A 19,659-nucleotide genomic window follows, 5' to 3' on the forward strand; every position below is an offset into this window, starting at 1 on the left:
AATGAGCAATACAGTCTTTCCTTGTGAGGTCTTTAGTATTCTCTGAGTTTCATAAACCAAGCTCAGAGAGCACCCAAAACTCGACAGTTCAACTTGAACTACATATTCAGTGTTTTCTTCCACTGGAATCTTTCCATTCTCCAAAGCAAGCCAGGACAAGCAGATGTTCAGAGTCACATGGAGAGTGCCGATCGAAATTAAAGCATGCAAGGAAAGTTGACTTCAGTCTTCTGTGTGCTACAGAAGCAAGAGGCGGCTAGCTTGGAGAAAACAAATTCCAGCCTCCACTTGGGAGCTTTTACTTATCAATTCTTTTATCTTATCAAGCAAGATAACCAAGAGACAATCTCTGAAAGGGCGAAAGGAGATGCTTCCCAACCGTATGCAAAAAAAAAAATTGCTCTGAGTTATTTCTTCACCAGATAGCGCTAACAGGATCTTTTCAAGTGGAAGAATAAGTAGGAAATAGGAAAGCAGAAATTAACTTGCAGTATTTAAATGATCTTCTGCTCCGGATCATATTACTTCTTTGCTTTATTTTGTTCTGAATCATAGGTTTTAAGATATTTGAAATGCCTGTTTGTTTGTTTAGCCACTGTGTCTAGGAACAGCTTCCGGATCTTAATGTTGATCCTGACTGTTTATAGCATTCAATTAATTCAAAGTCAACATTGTTGAAGTATTGGGTAGCTAATGACAGCATTGGATTCGCTATACATTTAAGAGTGTCTCTTTTTTCCGTGTGGGGGCCATTAAAGCTATTTGGTCTTAGCAGGAAATTGCAAGCTCTGCTCTCTTTCTTCCTGTTACAATTGCTTTCACTTCTGCCTCTAGGCCAAATTGAGGTATTCAAAGAAAATTCTGGAGAAAACACAGCTTTTTAAAGAGCCAGAAAAAAAAAACTGACTCAGGAAAGATGTGGCGTTTGTACAGCGATACAGGTTGAAACCCTTTCAGCCGCATATACCTGCCCGTAAGGCCTTAGCGCCTCCAGAGATTGCAACCAACTAATCCCTGATATTGTAAATGAATAGGGTGCAATTATACAGATGGTATTTAAATACTTCAAATATATTTACATTGAAAGGACAATTGAATAAAATCAAATTTGTAAGTGTTACTAACTTGGCAGCTGCAGTGATTCACTTAACAATGGGGCAAAACTCATTTAATAACTATCTCACTTAGCGACAGAGATTTTGCGCTCAATTGTGGTCATAAGTCAAGGACTACCTGTAGTATGTACTGTAACTTCATGCCAAGATGTTATTAAAACCACACCATTTACTAAACCATACTAAAATGCCAATGCAGACCCTGAAAATATCCACTATACAGAAAGCCCTGAAGTAGTCTAGTGATTTGTTGGACAGGTGATGACTCAAAGTGCCCTCCAAAAGAACTGATCTCCAACCCATCATCTCCAGCAAGGGCCATGTTTTCTACAGATGATGGCCTTTCTCTTATTGCTTGCCTGGACTGTTGGAGAAGAGTGGTGTCTTGAGGTCATCTTTTCATACTTCCAGGCTTAAAATTATTCCTGGTTGGTTTGGTTCTCCATCTGCTATGTACTCATACAGTATAAGCCTTGTAGGAATCTAGGTCACTATAACTGGGGCACCCGATGCCTTTGGCAATGACTGTTGGAAGCACAAACAATGTTCCATTCATAATTTCATAGCATGGCCCAAACCCTAGAACTTCAAAGGTTCGGCATCTTCTCTGTGCCAAGTATGTTCTTGCAGTCTTAAATACTATATAAATATCTTTGGACGGGGGTGGGGATGGAATTTGATGGATTTGAGGCCTATTTTCCTCCCCGTTTACCTTAGAATATTAGGAAGTCTTGCTTTTTTTGCATTGCTGGTTGCCTTCCATTAACTGGAGAGAAAAGGGATGCAACTGTAATGAAGAGAAAGCCTTTTTTTAAGGAAGTGCCTTGATTTCAGATGAAGGTTTTTTAAGAATCCAATTGTTTGGGGAACATGCCCTTACAGCCTGTGATGTATATGGGGATGGCCTTAGGAAGTAGGAGAAAGAGTTGCAGATTGGGCAACTGGTGTGTAAAGCATATCTCAGCCCAAAGAAGGAGAAAGCATTCCCACAAGGGACCGCCCCTAGTTTTCTGAAAAGTAAAAGGAGAGGAGAGGAGAAATACTTTTAGTCTTGCAAGATTCTGTTATTGGAATCTTATAATATAGATAAGAACCTTCAATCAGAGGAAATAAACCTTTTCATGCAAACTCTGAATAGGGCTATGTGTCTAGAACAGGGGTGTCAAACTCAAGGCCTGGGGGCCGAATCCGGCCCATTAGGTGTTTAGATCTAGCCCACGGGCCCGCCCTGGAAACACAGTGCCTCTGCCAGCAAAAATGGAGTTCGAGAGGGCCATGTACAGCCTGCCCAGGCTCCGTTTTTGGCCACAATGGCCTCCTGCAGCCCCCTGCCAGCGAAAACGGAGCTCAGGAGGGCCTTGCGCAGCTGGCTTGGGCTCCGTTTTCAGCCACGACAACCTCCTGCAGCCCTCTGCCAGCGAAAACAGACCCCAAGTCGGCTGCGCAAGGCCTTCCCGAACTCCGTTTTCGCTGGTAGGGGGCTGCAGGAGGTTGTCGCGGCTGAAAACGGAGCCTTGATGAGTGACATCGAGCTGGCCACGCCCCCCCCAGCCATGCCCACGCCCCCCCTGAAGTCAAACTCAATCCTGATGTGGCTCTCAATGAAATCGAGTTTGACTCTCCTCGTCTAGAAATCAGCTTTATACAGTACTCAGAGTTCAAATTTTTCACAAACTGATAGAGCCATATATATTTAAATTCAATCGAAGAATTTATTTCACATTTGGAAAGTCTCATCAGGACAAAGGGATGACCCTACTTAGAGTGATAATGTTGATCCATGTGTCTCTCCTAAGGTTTTGTAGGCAACTGTCTTCTTTTAGACATAAAGAAAATACAGCAATCCTCTCTGTTGCTTTCTGTTTTAATCAGTATCTTAAGTGAACATTTCTCTCCACTTTAGTGTCCCAAGAGGTCACAAATACTTTATTACACTTTACAGGAACAACGTTACAGATAAGATTTTCCCCCTTTGAAAAGATATCTTCTTTCTTGCAGTAAATAGATATATTTGAGACTGAATATCAATTTATAAACATTCATCTCAAATTGCCGGATAATTTGATAAAAGTTGTGTGGCATTTAATTTAATTAATTGTAAAATTTCCATAACCTTCCTTGTGTCCTTGGAACATGAGACAGATATCAAGACAAATAATACATGAGACAAAGAAGAATATCTTTAAAGGTTTAAATTATAGCCCAGGGAAGCTTAGCATATGATATCAGTGGCTGATTATAGACACTGAATAGCAGCTGAATACAGAACATCTCCAAAAGGTAGAAACAAATTAAAATAACATTCTAATAAAATTATGGTAAATGTTTTCCAACTGTGTCTCACTTATTTTGGCCATTTCATGTGGGGTAATTCACTGGAGAAAGCAATTATGTTTGGAAGAATTAGTGGTAAAAGGAAACCAGGCTGCCAAAGAACACAATGGCTGGATACCATCAAAGCTGATACCAGCCAGAGAATAAAACTACTCAAAGTAGTGCAAGATCAAAAGATGTGAGGACACCTGGCCCATAGAATCGCCAAGAGTCTGACATGACTGAATGGATATCATCATCACCTTCATCATCATTATCATCATCTAGTCTAGTGAAGTGAAGGACCAGGGGAGACATGATAACAGTGTTCCAATATTTGAGGGGCTGCCACAGAGAGGAGGAAGGGGTCAAGTTATTTTCCAAGGCACCCGAACGCCAGACAAGGAATAGTGGATGGAAGCTGAACAAGGAGAGATTCAACCTGGAAATAAGGAGAAATTTTCTGACAGTGACAACAAGCATCCAATGGAACAGAAGTTGCTTTCAGAAGTTGTGGGAGTTTCATCACTGCAGGGTTTCAAGAAGAGATTGGACTGGTTGGGCGGGGGGCGGGATTAGACTAGAGGGGATTAGACTTTCCAAGGTCCTTTCTAACTCTGTTAACCTATCATCATCATCATCATCATCATCATCATCATCATCATCATCATGTTTTCCTAAAATGCATCACTCTGTATTCTAAGATATAATGGAGCACTGCATTAAGGAAAATATATGCAGTAGGCATTAAATGCTTATGTTGGTAAACGTAACACAGGGGAAAAATGCACACGCATGTTTTAGGTGCTCTGTAAATTTTCAGTGGACTTGGGCTTCTGACTAAATGCAGGAGAAGCTAACAAGGCATGTTAAAAATGATTCATCTCGCTGAATATAATGAATAGGTTCCTTTAAGAACAATTTTTTGGGGGCAAGCTACTTTAGGAAGTAGCTGCCAGTACCTTTTCCTTATTTCTTTATCAAAGCAGGTCATCTGAAACACAGGAAACTTAAGAGGCAATAATTGAATTCACATAGCATGCTAGATCGTCATGTGGTTTTTTTGGTTTTGATTGAACATGTTAGTGAAACCACTGTGATTTGTAAGTCGTTATTTACAGGTCAGTGAGATCTGTGAAACAACAATTGTGGTTATTTAATCAACCAGATTTCAGCAAATTATAGTCTAATCTAACATGGGACCCATTCAACACTTGAAAAAATTACTTCTCAAAGAAATGTCACTTTACTGTTTCTGTGGTACAGAGCTGCCAAAAGATTTGTGACATGAGATATGATCTTTATAACTTGAAGATTTATCAGGGGGTTATGGCCAAGAGGAAAAGAAATGTGGTGTTCTTCATTCAACTGTTTATTTAGCCAATATTTGGGAAAGATGTCTATCTTTATGTCTCATTGAGCTTATGTCCTTTAAAAATTTATAGATTTTTTAAAAAATGCACAAAGTAATTTATCCTGTGTCACTTACCTTTAACTTTTCTCTTTTTGCTCAAATCTGTGTTACATGAAGACAACATTTGGCAGAAAATGAACTGGAAATATTGTTATAGTTGGGTGGAAATGATGAAAGAATAAACACTACTACAAGGATGTACAGGATTCCCCCTGAAACTCTTATTATATCTCTGTTCAATTGTGCCCTTGGCAATTAGATAAACCAGGTCATTTGTGTTGCTTAATACTCTTGTATTCTCTTTGGCTATTCAAGACATTTAAGGGAGAGATTCTTGAGCAGAAAAAAAAACTGATTTAAATGCTCAGATTTAGTATCTCCAGTTGAAAAGATTGAATGGAAAATAAATTTAATTGATAATACATAAATAATGCCAAATAAGAAAAATATTATTGGAAAGGTTAATGCTATTGCTGTTTGGAGTTGATAAAATGGATTAATAAGCTGGCCAGACAGGTTATTCTAAGACATGATGATATTAACTGTGTTTGATTGAATAAGCCAGAACTATCCTTCCATTACAATAGCACACAAAGCACAACAGCTGGGTTCATACATCACTAAGACAAGCCAAATGAACCACGTTGCCTTAGTTCAGTGTGCACAGGTAGCCAGAGTTTTCTTTAACAGGCATGGACTCTTGTGCAATTGACAGTCTAATTATGGTACTTTCTGTAAGAAAAAGGTAGGTCAGTGGGCCTTTTAGAATCCAGAACAACTGCATCCCACACTAACCCAACTCCTATTAGAGATGAGGGTGTGATAGTGTTACAGCTCAAAATAATTGAATGGATTTAGGCTGGGACAAAAATTCTACCTGATTGGTTTTAGTCAGTCCTAAGAGGATAGAAAAGATCAAATTTGGCTAGGAAAAAAAAAATCAAAGATGACTTTTCTTCAGGTGCTCTACTGTTGTGGGGCGACAGGCACTGCAGAGGTGAAAAAGAAGGAACAATTGATGAAACATGAGTTGCAACACAAGCCCTACCCTTAGGCCCTTCCATGTGGCATCATCACACAGGTTTTATCCTTTGGGGGTCACCAGTTTAAAGCACAGACCTCTCGATGCACATCCTCTACAGAACAGAATGAAATAGGAGTCAAACGATTCATGGCAGAAAGTATGGAAACAAATCTCTAATGATCTAAGTGCTAGAGCCCACTGTAACTACATAGCCAAAAAGGCATTAAGAGTTGTTAACCTAATCCTATGTAGCTTTTTCTCTGGTAATATCACACCACTAACTAGAGCATACAAAACATTTGCTAGACTTATACTTGAATACTGCTCATCAGTCTGGAACCTGCATTACGTATCTGATATTAACACAGTTGAGAAAGTCCAGAAATATTTCACAAGAAGAGTTCTCCACTCCTCTACTCGCTGCAGAATACCTTATGCCACCAGCCTTGAAATTCTAGATCTAGAAAACCTAGAACTACGCCGCCTCCGGTCCGATCTAAATATAGTATATAAAATTATACATTGCAATGTCCTACTTGTCAATGAACACTTCAGCTTCAACCATTCAAGACAATACAACACAAGAGCACACAATAGATACAAACTCAAGGTAAACCGCACCAAACTTGATTGCAGGAAATACAACTTCAGCAACAGAGTGGTCAATGTCTGGAATACTCTACCTGACTCTGTGGTTTCTTCCCCAAACCCCAAAAACTTTAACCTTAGATTGTCTACTATTGACCTCACCCCTTTCCTAAGAGGTCTGTAGGGGGCATGCATAAGCGCACCAACGTGCCTACCGTCCCTGTCCTATTGTTTCTTTTTATTTTTCTTATATGTATCCATTTCATGTACTCATAACTATGTCCATACTTATACCTGTAGTCTTATAATCACTTGACAAAATAAATAAATAAATAAATCTACAAGTATCAGCTCTTCAAGTGTGTTGAATGTCACAAAATTCCCATTAATCAGAGCCGTTTTGAAAAAATTTGACAGACTGGGGAAAGTGATAGTACCAACAACAACCACAAGCAAATTTCCTACCCTTCCTACTTCCATGAACGGGAGCTCCAAGAAGTGCTTAAAACAAAGCCAATATCCAAATATTACATAAGTAATTTCATGCTTGCAGGAACTCAAGCACAAAAGAAGTAGAACTGGATCTCAGCATTGCATTGGCAAAACTTGCAAACAGGGCAGAAGAAGAACATTGATTAGTCTGCAGAGAATCACATCCTTTGCCTCCTGCTTAGAGCTTCTGGTTGGCCACTGCGCAAAACAGGATCCGAAGGAAAATAGACCTTAGATCTAATTCAGCTTCCACACATCACCTAGTCTTGCCTAAGAGCTCTGCATGTGAATGTACTGATAAGGAGTGAAGGATCTAAATGCTTAAGATTGGCAATGATCTTGAAAATCCAGTTTCAGCCAGGAAGTTCTAGAATGATGCAAATGGGAGGGACAGATCGATGGAATTCCCAATTAAGTTTCAGTGCTATTCCCTATTGACCTGTGGCTGTTGAATGCACATCCTGCCTCATGTTTCTGGGAACAGCAATTGTGTCTCCCTACAAATTAATATTTATATAAAAATAATTCCTACATTACAGGCTCAAAATCTGAACAATAAGTTAAACAATGTCATGCTTAAGTAATTCTCTGAAAGATTTAAACCATGGCAACAAAATTATAAAAATGTGCAAATATGTTACAATATACGTTCTTTGCATCTTATATGCTTCTTAATGTCTTAATCACCAGTGCAAATGGTAAGGATGATTGTAGCTGACAATGAGAAAGGAATCTGATCTGCACCAAAGAAACTATATCAATGCATAGAGAAAGAATGAAGACAGCCTGGAAAGAATCCAGTCCCTGAAATGAAATGATAGGTCCTCTTGTTGGATGATCTTTGGAATAATGTCTTCATGTAGAAGTCTCTGGTTTAATATGACTAACAATCTCTGGGTACTATGCAATTCTTGGCTTTGGAAAAGCTATCCCATTCCTTTCATTCCTGCTTTTAGATATTAACATATGAATGGTTTCTAGTCTTAAGGTTGTTATGCTACTTTCAGAATCAGAAAGACATTTTGACTCCAGATGGTGGTTACTGGGGAACAATAATGACAAACCAGTGTCTGTGGGCTTCTCTGGGTCTTTTGGCTTGTTAGCATAGGAAAATAGGTCACTGATTTTGTAGAAAGACCATTCCTGGTGGCGCAGTGGTTAGAGTGCAGTATTTCAAGCTAAATCTCCCCACAGTCAATCCTGATGGGCTCAGCCTTTCGTTCTTCCGAAGTTGGTAAAATAAGGACCCAGATTGTTGGGGATAATATGCTGACATTGTAAACCACCCAGACAGTGTTGTAAAGCAGTACGGAGCAGTATGTACAGTAAGTCTCAGTGCTATTGCTAATCAGATCTAGCAAGGTTTTTTTTTAAGCATGTGCCTAATTCCTAATAAAAACAAGTTTGGTTACGTATGGCTTTACTATTTGGAGAAGGCCACGCCCCAGTCTTACAAGCACAACCTGCTCTCTTTACTGGTGTGTGGGTGCTAGATTTGTTGACGACCAATGATTGTGAGATGAAAGGGATGCCTTTCTAGTGTTCCGTCTATGATCCCAGATGCAAGTTACCTCACCAGTCCTGCTGTTCTCAAGAGTGGAAGGTGCAAACTCAAATGAGCAGCAATTGCTCCCTTAGAAAAATCTTCTACCAATGCCTGAGCTCTTCCTTTTTGAGGGTTTTCTCTGGGATTTCTCATTAGATGCTTGATCTGTTCATTCTATAAAACAAGACCAGGGAGAGATGACCTGATTGCTCTACACTGTTGTACAGAAACGCTACAGAGGAGGGACTTGTCAATCTTGTAAACACACACAACTTACAAATGCAGCATGCAGGCAAAACTAGAACAATCTAGTCTCAGAAGACAAGGATAATTTCCATTGCAATTACTTACCAATACAAATCATCATCACTGTGTTGGGATAATTAAATGGAGAGATGTAATATCTTTGGACAATTAATGTGATATCCCTAGCTCAATCAAATAAACCACAATAACCTGTTCTAGTCCATGGCACACAAACCCAGATTGTATTCTCCTTGTGACTCTGCAAAAACTAGGTGAAACTTAGCTGACCCAGGAATAGCAAAGTTGATTTTATATAGATTGCAGGCACTACATAAAGATGTACATAAACACTGTTATAAAATTACAAAAATCTGATGAGGGAAGGAAGAATATGATGCTAAGCATTATTGTCACTGAGAAAATGCTAGCAAGACAGAATGTTACTTCTTATTGTTTGTGGCCAAACCAGGAAAGGGTGTTAATCAGATTAAAACAAATCTCAAGAGCAAAACGATCCTTATCACCAGGGTCTCAATTACCGCTCTCTTTGGAACTTTCACTGCCTAATGATTTTTGCACCCATCCAATCACTTGGAATAATTTCCAAACGTGAGAAATGACATACTGGGAAGGCTGCCTTCTTATACTCTGAAGAAAAACCTCACAAGCAATAAGTCACATGAATTTTATGATCCAGTTGAAGATCTTTCCTACAAAACCTGATGTAGGACAGACCTTGCTTTCCCATCCCCACCAGTCCTTGGTTTTCCTGCCGCTCACAGTTAACACGGAGGTCTCTGTTGTGGTCCTAAATCTAAGGCTGCCTATACGCCAGATCAGGGGTCTCCAACCTTGGCAACTTTAAGACTTGTGGACTTCAACTTCTGGGAGTTAAAGTCCACAAGTCTTAAAGTTGCCAAGGTTGGAGACCCCTGCGCCAGATGCTTGTTTCCATGAAAATTGACATCACTATTTGTCTTGCACATGGCAAAGGCTGAACTTGGAGCCCAACACTGATCTGTGGTTGCCCGTGTTGTGTATAGGAACTCCCACTGTTTGCAGATAGAAGAAGCCTTGACATTTGAGGACTCATTACAACTCACCTGAAGGGGGAAGGTGGCCCTGCCTTTTCTCTCCAAGAGAACCAAGTGTCAGAAGGCACTGCAGGAGCCACATAGCCAACCTGCTTGCCTTTCAGTCACATTATATAATGTAATAGGAATGCACATTTGCAATAACTCCACGCCACCCCAGCCTGTTTCCACAGAACCACAAGAAGCCGCCCTCTTCCAAGTCAGGCCCTTGAACTCAGGGGGATCAACTCCCGCCTTGATCCACTGAATAGAGATCCCACAGCAAAACTAAGGATGTCTGATTTACCCCGCCTTCTGCCCCGAAGAAGAAAGCAGGGGATGACACCCAGGAATAGACTCCCCTTAGAGAGAGAGCCTGTAAGCTGAATCGAATTCGGAGGCTCCCGGCCGGACCTCCGATCCTTTCCTCCGAAGGGGCCGAGCAGATCCTTAACGCGGAGGTTCTGGATCTCAGGATTCTCGAGAACACGGGAAGGGAAGGCAGGTCCAGGGGCGCCCTCCTTTACGCTCGCCGCTTCTCCGCCGGCCTTCAGCCGCCCGACTGCCCAGAGTCCCCTCAGAAAAGGCCCGTCGCGAGCCAGCTGGGCGTCCCCGGCACGTGCCGCGACGCTGCTTTGCACCTTGCCGGCCCGCAACTCGTCTCTCTCTCCCGCCTCGCCCCGCGGGCGGCTCTTTGTTCGAGCCAGGCGGGCACCGAAGGGCGAGGAGCGGTTGAGGCGATCGGGCCAGGCCTAGCAGAGCGCAAGGGAGCGAGGCAGCTTCCCTCGCTCGCTCCCGCCGGCCGGCCGCCTCTTGCCCCGCCACCCAACTCCCCTCCCCCGAAAAGCCGGCGCCGCCGAGGGCCCTGAAGCCGCTGGAGACGATGCGGCGCCCGGGCGGCCCTTCTTACCAGCTGTCCCTGGAGAAGGAGCGAAGGAAGCGGATGCCCGGCGCAGGGATGGCCCGCATGGCTGCTGTGCGAAAGCCGGGAGAGGCGGAGGAGGCGAAGCAAGAGTTGCCGGCCGGCCGGGTCCTCGCTTGGTCGGCTGGCTGGCTGGCGGTGCGGGACGCGACCGGGCGGGTTCCTCTCGGAGCGGGAGGGGCGCGGTCGGGCCGGCTCTTTTGCTGCGGCGGCTGGCGCTGTTTCGGGCTGAATCCCGGCTGGCATTTAAATGCCCTGCTGGAGGCCAGCCGACGGGCACCCGCCGGTGATTCAAGGCCGCTTCCCCGCCCCGGCGCGGGCAGGGCCAGGCCGAGAAGGGGAGCTGCCCGCGTGGGCCGCCCCTCCCCTCCCCTCCCCTGCCCGAGTCAACGCTTCCAGATGGGCAGCCCGGCCGCCGCCGCCGCCGCCGGCAAAGTGCCCTCTGGAGCTGGCGTTGGGCTTCCGTGGCATCGACCTCGCCCAAGGCTCAAAAACCAAGGCTCGGAGAAGCCGTTGCCTTCTGCCCGCGGAGCCTGGTACCGTTTGGCTCCGGGAGGGCTGGGGGGTCGCCAGCAACGCTTGGTTTGAGCAAAGCTTTTGAAGGTGGGGGTTATCAGGGACTTTTCTTTATTTTTATTTATTTATTTATTTATTTGATTTGCCAATTGTTTACAAGATAATAAGTATAAGTGTATACATAGTTGTGAATACATGAAATGGGTACATATAAGAAAAATAAAAGAAGAATAAGAGAAACAATAGGACAGGGACGGTAGGCACGTTGGTGCGCTTATGCACGCCCAGCCCCACGAAGCCCAGCGGAACCAACCTCCAAAGCCCATGAAAAACGTGCATAAACGGTCGTTTCTTAAGTCATCATTTGGGCCGCCGAGTCGACTCTTTGAGGCAGGATTGAAACGTGGACAAAGAAAGAGAAACCTCGACAAAGTCACTTTCAAGGCCAATGATCTTAGCTCCCAACCGACTGGAGGTAGTTGGGAGAAGAGATCTTGGGGGACCAAACTCATCCAATGAACTTCCTTAGTTGGGGGTAGATTGGGACCTGGGTCTTTCTACCCCTCCAGCATCCTGACACTGGCTCTGTTAGATGGTACAGGGAGTCCTCAACTTTCAACAGTTCATTTAGTGATCAACAGCACTGAAAAAAGTGACTTATGACCATTTCCACACTTACGACTGTTGCAGCATTCCCCATGGTCATGTGATTAGACTTTGGACACTTAGCAGCTGACTCATATTTATGACGGTTGCAGTGTCCCAGGGTCATATGATCCCCTTTTGCACGTTTCCCACAAGCAAAGTGGATGGGGAAGCCAGATTCACTTAACAAACGTGTTACTAAGTCAACGCCTGCAGTGATTCACGTAACAAAGGTGGCAAGAAAGTGTCTATGGAGATTATCTGTCATCCACGTCACAGTTGTCTTAAAGGTGCTTTTTCTAGAGGCAACTGGACTTTCCGGTTTTTCATTGAAAACGTTTCACTTCCCATCAGTGGTGGGATTCAAAAAAAATTACTACCAGCTACATGGGTGTGGCTTGGTGAACATTGGTTGGTGGGCGTGGCAGGGGAAGGATACTGCAAAATCCCATTCCCTCCCCACCCTACTAACCTGCTTTCCAGCTCCGTTCTCCTGTACAGGGCAACCAAAGAAGAGCCAGCCAATCAGCTGGGACTCGGGAGGCAGACAATAGAGGGGGGCGGGGCCAGTCAGAGGCAGTATTTGCCGGTTCTCCGAACTACTCAAAATTTCTGCTACCAGTTCTCCAGAACTGGTCAGAACCTGCTAAATACCACCTCTGCTTCCCATCCAAGAAGCTTCTTCAGGTCTGAGCCTCTTGAAAAAACACTTTTGTGGCAAGAAAGGTTGCAAAATGAGGGAAAATTCATTTAACAAATGTCTCACTTAGCAACAAAAATTTTGGGGTCCATTGCGGTCATAAATTAAGGATTACCTGTATCAAACACTAACACAGATGGATTATAGTGATAATCTGTAATTAGATTAATTGATCCTTAATCATCAACCCCACTGTTGGCATCATCTGCAGATGTACCTACATCCCTCTGATGGAAATGAATTTTCAGGCTGTTTCTGTTGAATTTGAATTTATTTCTTTTCCTCCAAAGAATGGTGCTCAAGGCTCCCAGCGCTCAGAATAAAATCCCAGGCCTGCTGAATATGTGATATAGATATTGCATGAAAAACAATGATCTACAGGATGAGTTCAGCGAAAACTGAAAACTGTTTCACTACTTTATTTTCTGTTAGAATTATTTCAATAATTGACCTAAAGGGCTAGTTTTGGGAGAAAATGTAAGTTAAGATAATAGAGAAAATTTTGTGCCATTTCCCCCCCTTAATCCTTTAATTTCTGTTTTAAACTATATCAAGGATCTTATGAGAGTGGAGAATAATAAGCACATGATTAACCTTTCCAGCAACAGAAACTAAAATAGAATCTAAATGGAAAAATGGTGTTTCTTTGGGTAGGACAGCATGTAAAGGAAGAGCATGGAATTTAGTGACAATGGTAAATTTTATTCATTTGATAGAATTTAGAAAAGGAAAAAAATTAAAAAACAACCTACATTTATAGATATTTGGATTTTTCTTGCCCTTCTTTCAGCTTCTGAAATAAAAGAACAGGACAAAATGTAACTAATGAATAATTGCATTAACTTTCTTTGAAGACTTGGTTTTTGTATTTAAATGGAATGTTAATCACACACCCCCAGATTGTATCACAAAAAGGTCATTGACTATTTGTACATTTCATTCCTACCCCCTCAATCTGGGTGGCAGATTAAAAACAATTCCCCCTCCCCTTATTTGGTAGGGTAGCTTTCTCTTCTACTTGTTGTCCTCTGATGTGGTGAGATTAGAACACTCAGAATATCCATCAGATTGGCTACATGGGAATTCTGGTACTGCAACTCCACATCTGATGGACACAAAGTTGGACAAGACTTCACAAGAGTGTTTATGTAAAATAACAATTACTTTAAGAAAAATAAACTTTTCACTCATCCATCTTTCTTTTTTATAAACCATTAATCTTTTTTTAATAAATAAAATACAATGGACCCTTTCATTTAACACAGAAATCAACGTAATTCCAAGAGCTTCCAGTAAACCTTTGTATCCAGTTCATAAGAGATCACATTTTCTTCTCATTTTGATACAATCAGACACCTTGGTCCAAAGTAATTTTGCACCATCTCATGCTCGATCTTTTATTGTTCATACTTTTATAATATATTAGTGGATGATATATTAGATGGTCTTTCAGTGTCCTTTTGCTCTAACAGAAATGGCATTTCATCTCTCTAGATGTGAGTTCCTCATCTCCAGACTAACTTGAAAAATTATCTGGTTGGTTGCCAACTTGAACATTGAGACCTTTGTTTAGAAGACCAGTTGTAAATTTCTCTGCAAAGTAGGGGGTTGATTAATTGCTATGGGGAAACATCCCTCCCCACAGCCTGGTCATAAAAGGCCCTCCCCAAAGAACCCCAGATGGGGTTTTATTTCAGCGCCAGTAGAAGCCATTCGATTCATCCTAGAGACCATTTAAGTCATTTGTGCAACTCATTGTTTTGTATTTTTGAAATTATGTCATTGCATTTTTTTAATTTGGAGAAACAGGGCGGGACCAAATCAGCACCAGTGCCATGTATGCTACAGGAAGGGGTCAGCAAGGTGACTTTTGTGATTTCTGTGGTCGCCCCAAAGCCCCTTGGGTCTTTTGAAACAATTGCTCTGTAATCCTAGAGGACCCTGCGAGATAATATTGAAGGAGTAGGAAATGTATTGGTGACAATGACTTTGCTGCTTCTTTTCTCCACAAGTGAACTTCTATTGAAATTTGGAGAGTTCAGTGATGTGGGGTCTTTGGTGCTCTCTGAGCTTGATGGTTTTCTTGTAGATGTTCCATTCCAAACTAGGCAACATCATCAGTGCCAGAAGAGACAGAGGTTTGCTCTTATTTTGATGTACTAGCAGCTTGTCCTTTCAGTGTTGGTAGGACTGTTCTTGGTGGTTCGTTGATTGGCTCTTTTGAATGGTCTGTAGATGTTGTTTATCTCTATGTGCCTCTGGATGGCTGATTTGTCTGAGTGTCAAACCTCCAGGAATTCTCCTGGTTTTGGAACTTGGCTTGATCTAAGATGCTCACAGTTTCCCAATTGAAAATGTGGTTGAGTCTGTCCTTGTGCTATGAAATTAAAGAGTTTAAGCAGTCAAGGATTTCTGTGATGGGAAGCAAACCTTTAATTCTTGCAACGTCCAGTCTGGACAGTACTAATATATTTTAACTTTTTTGTAGGCTGCTGAATTCCCTAGGAAGAGATATTGCGTACCCTGCTGGAATTCAGTAAATGTGAATACCATCACATATTAAGTATCTCCACAACATACATAGTTTTTTTTCCTGGCTCCATAACTGAACATTTTCATTTTTTTCTAACTTCTTTCACTATCACGTTTTGTTTATAATCCTAATGCACATGCTGTCTTCCATGTCCTAACTTCTTCTCCAACAGCATAGAAGCATTCCATTCAAATCTTGATATTGCTACCTGGAGATAAAAGGAACTGCACTTTATTCTGTTGATAAGCTATCTGCAAATATTGAGTCAGTCCTGCAGAAAGGTGGGAATAAAGGACAGGTTTAATACATCTGACCACCTTGGTGCATTCCTTAGTTTTCCATAGGCTAATCTCATGAGCACTCATCAGAAGTTGAATTGGCAGATTAATTAGCTAAGTTTAATTTGTCCCTCAAACAATTGCTCATGCTTTTGTCATCTCGTGATTGGATTACTGCGATGTGGTCTACATGGGGCTGCCCTTGAAGTCCATCCAGAAGTGGTGTGGTCCAGAGTACAGTAATGAGACCAGTGAGAGGTTTGGATTGCACCCAGAACAGAAATTTATGAGATGTACTCCATACCAGCTTCTGGGTGCAATCCAGGGTGCTGCTCATAATCCATAAATTCTTTGCAGCATCTGATATGACATTGAGGGACCACTTGTCTCTAGATTTCAGCTCATCAATGAGGTCAAACAGAGTGGACCACAGTTTTGGTCCTATTGATCAAACAATGTCTTCTGTTAGCCTGCAACTCCTACCCTCTTGGATGACATCAAGAGGTACAAAGGTTTGTACTGATCCTACTTTATTGACTATCTGTAAAGTGTAAAAAAAAAATTGCTCTCCCAAATCTTGGGATGACATGGACAAATCTGTATAGTGGGTTGTATGTATTGGAAGGGAAGGGATTTAATTGTAAGCCATCCAGAGTAATTAATTAGCCTCAAAATTGAATGAAATAAACCCACACAAAAGTTTCTTATTTAGAAGAACACACACACTCCTGGATACATATGAAATTTTACTAATGATTGTTTATATTTTCATAATGAGTATTTTATGAATGTTTTTGTTGTGATTTTGTTTGACTGTTGTATGCCACCCAGAATCACTTTTGCTGAGATAGGAAGCTATATAAATTGGATTAATAAATAAATAAAAAGAAATAAAATTTGGATGTTACTCCAGGTGCAATCTGTTTTAATTTCTTGTTGATTTTATCAATTTGCTAGTCTCCACCCAGAGTTAGTTCTCAAGGGGATAGCCATACAAACTGAATTAATACAGGTAGTCCTTTATTTACAAGAGTTTGTTTAGTGACCCATTTGAATGTTACAGCGGCCCTGAAAAAAGTGACTTATGACCTGTTTTCATACTTATGACTGTTGCAGCATCCCCCATGGTCATGTGATCAAAATTCAAATGCTTGGCAATTGACTCACTTTTATGACGGTTGCCATGTCCTGAGGTCAGGTGATTCCCTTTTGCAACCTTCTGACAAGCAAAGTCAATGGAAAAAATCAGATTCCCTTAACAAGCATGTTACTAACTTAATTCACTTAACAACTTTGGCAAGTAAGGTCGTAAAGTGGGGCAAAATTAACTTAACAAATGTTTTGGTTAGCAACAGAAATTTTGGGCTCAGTTGTGGTTGTAAGTCAAAGACTACCTGTAAAGTGTGTGTGTGTGTGTGTGTGTGTGTGTGTCTATTTACAATAGACTATGTTTGTTTTCAAAATGAATCACTGGGGAAAGTTAAGCAGAATTCCCATACTTGGACAGAATGGTTCCTTCTCTTTTTACAGATAAATTTCTGCAGAAGGGTTTATTTTTGTCTCAGATTTTTCAACAAATGCAGACCTCAGCAGAACAAGTCAAGGAGCTTAAATAGTCTTGAGAAAGTTCTTGTTGTTTTGTTCAAGTATAGAATAAATACTTCAAATGCTCATGAAGCAAAATAATTCAGGATTATTATATGCAAACTTGCTTCTCAGGCTTGACTTATGTTTTTACTTGCTGAAAAACTGGACTTTTAATTGGATATATTTATAATTCCATCAAAAATGGCGATACAGAATTTGAAAAGTTGCAATCTGAAAAGACGGTCCTCATAGGGTTATCTTTGGGAAAAAAAGAAAGCATTTTCTTCTGGAGAATGAACAAAGAAGCCATACCTCAATGAACTGCCTTTTTAAAATTAAAAATTGAATACAAATTTATGTGTTAGGTCTGTGCATAAACATGCTTAGGGATGTTCTGAGCATTTAAAGGTGTACAAATTGATCACAATCCAAGTTAAGACAATTCTCTCTTTCAAATAAGAACCTAAAAGTGAAATTGATGAATTAGCTCACCTTCAGATTTTGCAATTGATTCTAGAATGTCTTGCTGGCTGGCAGTTCCCAGCTAACCTTGGCCAAATGCCTTGGAATTTTTTGGTTCTTTCCAATCAACATTCCACAACCTGTTGTTTTCTGCAGGCTGTTATGTTGCTGATGATTCTGTAAGGTAGTATAGTAGGGGATGACCAGGCTGAGCCCTAGAGAGGGGTCAAATGCATCATCAGTCATGAATCCCTTGCACCCCCAAGAGATCTAAGTCCAGCCAATCTTGAATTCCTTTCTATTCTTAACTGCTGCTAATTTGCCTTGACCATGAGTAGTTCAGATTCTTGTAGAGAGCTTAAGCTTGCAACAAATCTTTACACACATTTGAACTGCCTGGATCTCGTGATTTCCCTGGTGCTTGATATTAATCTGAACTATTAATGGTGAAATTGGTGGTAGATAAGTCAATGGAATTTAAGATGGGCTGGACTTAGATCTCTTGTGGGCACGAAGGGACTCTTGACTAATGATGTATCTGACCCACTCCCTTGAACTCAGCCTGGTCTTACAGGTAGATCAACAAATCTGCCAAGAGTTGAATTTGTGAGGGCATAGCTGGGGGTTGCAGCCCAATATTATTTCTTGCAGAAAAGAAGAAATTGCTCCTTTTCTGGCATGAAATCGGTAAAATGATTTCTCATCAATCCTGAAGCTGAATCCTGTTGACCTTGAAGAAATTGCTTTTGAGTAATAAGGATGCTATCTGTTCAATGAAGTAATGAGGATGCTATCCATTCTCAGTGATTTTATAAGCAGCTATCTCCACATTTTCTGATCTTGTATAGCTTCTTTCAGTTGCTTTATGCTCTGGCTGGTGTTGGCTTTGATGGTGTCTAGCACTATTGTTTTTGGTGACCTTATTTCCTCTTACTGCTGTCAATTCTAAGCATAGTTACCTTTTCCAGTGAGTTTGATCTCATGACATAACCAAACTAAGTAAGTCAGAATTTTCTGATTTTGCTTTCCGTTGGCTGTACTTTCTTGTTTGTCACCTTAAGTGTCCAAGGAATATGCAAAAGGCTTCTCCAACATCATAGCTCAAACAAATTGATTTCCCCCCTATTTTTTTCCAGCTCAAATTTTGCAATATAGGTAGCTATGGGAAACATGGACTAATCCTATATTGCAAAAGTTGAACCAGAAAAAAATAGGAGGAAAATCAATTTGTTTAAGCTATGATGTTGGAGAAGCGTTTTGCCAGGCTGTTTTTCTTCCTTTTCCATACTTGATTCATCTTTATCGATGTTAAGGTTCCTTTTTGATTTTGAGTAGAAATGCATTAACTGATAAGACTGCATCTATCATTAATTACATCTAGATTACATCTATCAATATCACTGAGAATTCAGAATCTATGTTTACTTTTTGCAGCTAGATTCAGGAATTTTGGAGATCTTCTTCTTCTTCTTCTTTTTCTTCAGCGTTTGTCTCGCGCTCTGGCGAGGTCCGCTAATGTCCTTGAGTACTGCTTCCACGCCTCTCTGTCTGCCACGTATGTCGGGTCTGCCTTCGCGATCTCTAGATCGGCCTTGATCGTGTCCATCCAGCGTTGCTTAGGTCTACCACGCGGTCTCGCTCCTCCGACAATCACCTTCATCGCAGATTTGATGATGGATTCTTCCTTGGCGCGACTCACATGGCCGAACCATCGTAGCCGGGACTGCCTCATGACCGTGGGGATGGGCACGACGTTGAACCGTCTGCGCACTTCTTCATTCCTGGCGCGATCGAGTAGGGTGAGGCCTACCGACCATCGGACATTCGCATCTCCATTGTCTGGAGTCTGCTTTCGACTTCTTTGGTCGTCGGCCAGCACTCTGCGCCGTATATGGCCACGGGGCGCACCACAGAGTTATAGATTTTCGCCTTCAGGCGCATCGGCATCTTCTTGTCACAGAGGACGCCCGTGACGGACTTCCATTTGCCCCACGCTGCGTTGATCCTGGCTGCCACCTCAGTTTGTAGTAGGCCTTCTTCCCCAAGAGTAGTTCCCAGGTACTTGAAGGTGGAGGCGCGCGGTAGCTCCTGCCCGTTCACGTGGATGGAGCCTGTCGTTTCGTTGTCAGTGGTCAGGTATTCGGACTTCTTTAGGTTCAACCGGGCCCGAACTGCTCGAGGCGGTCGTGCCACTGTTGGACTAGG

General features: G+C 41.8%; 1 protein-coding gene across 6 annotated transcripts in view; it reads right to left on the reverse strand.

The window, feature by feature from the left end:
* The window catches only part of SLC37A2 (solute carrier family 37 member 2), a 39,330-nt gene extending 28,115 nt beyond the window's left edge, over nucleotides 1–11,215 (reverse strand). For 4 of the 6 annotated variants that reach the window (XR_015750361.1, XR_015750360.1, XM_087969993.1 and 1 more), the window contains exon 1: nucleotides 8,518–8,660. Coding sequence is in view for 4 of the 6 variants with exons in the window: in XM_087969993.1 (XP_087826119.1) it covers nucleotides 8,518–8,645 (128 nt within the window). In the remaining 2 variants the exon portion in view is untranslated. Of the gene's footprint in view, nucleotides 1–8,517; nucleotides 8,661–10,721 lie in introns of those variants that run through there. The other 2 variants (XM_026671414.2, XM_087969995.1) reach the window with 2 other exon arrangements.
* Between the last annotated feature and the right edge of the window lie 8,444 nt (nucleotides 11,216–19,659).

The sequence above is a fragment of the Notechis scutatus genome, chromosome 7 (assembly GCF_049901735.1).
Source record: "Notechis scutatus isolate UNSWTSFEM ecotype Mainland chromosome 7, rNotScu1.2, whole genome shotgun sequence".
NCBI classification, from domain to species: domain Eukaryota; kingdom Metazoa; phylum Chordata; class Lepidosauria; order Squamata; family Elapidae; genus Notechis; species Notechis scutatus.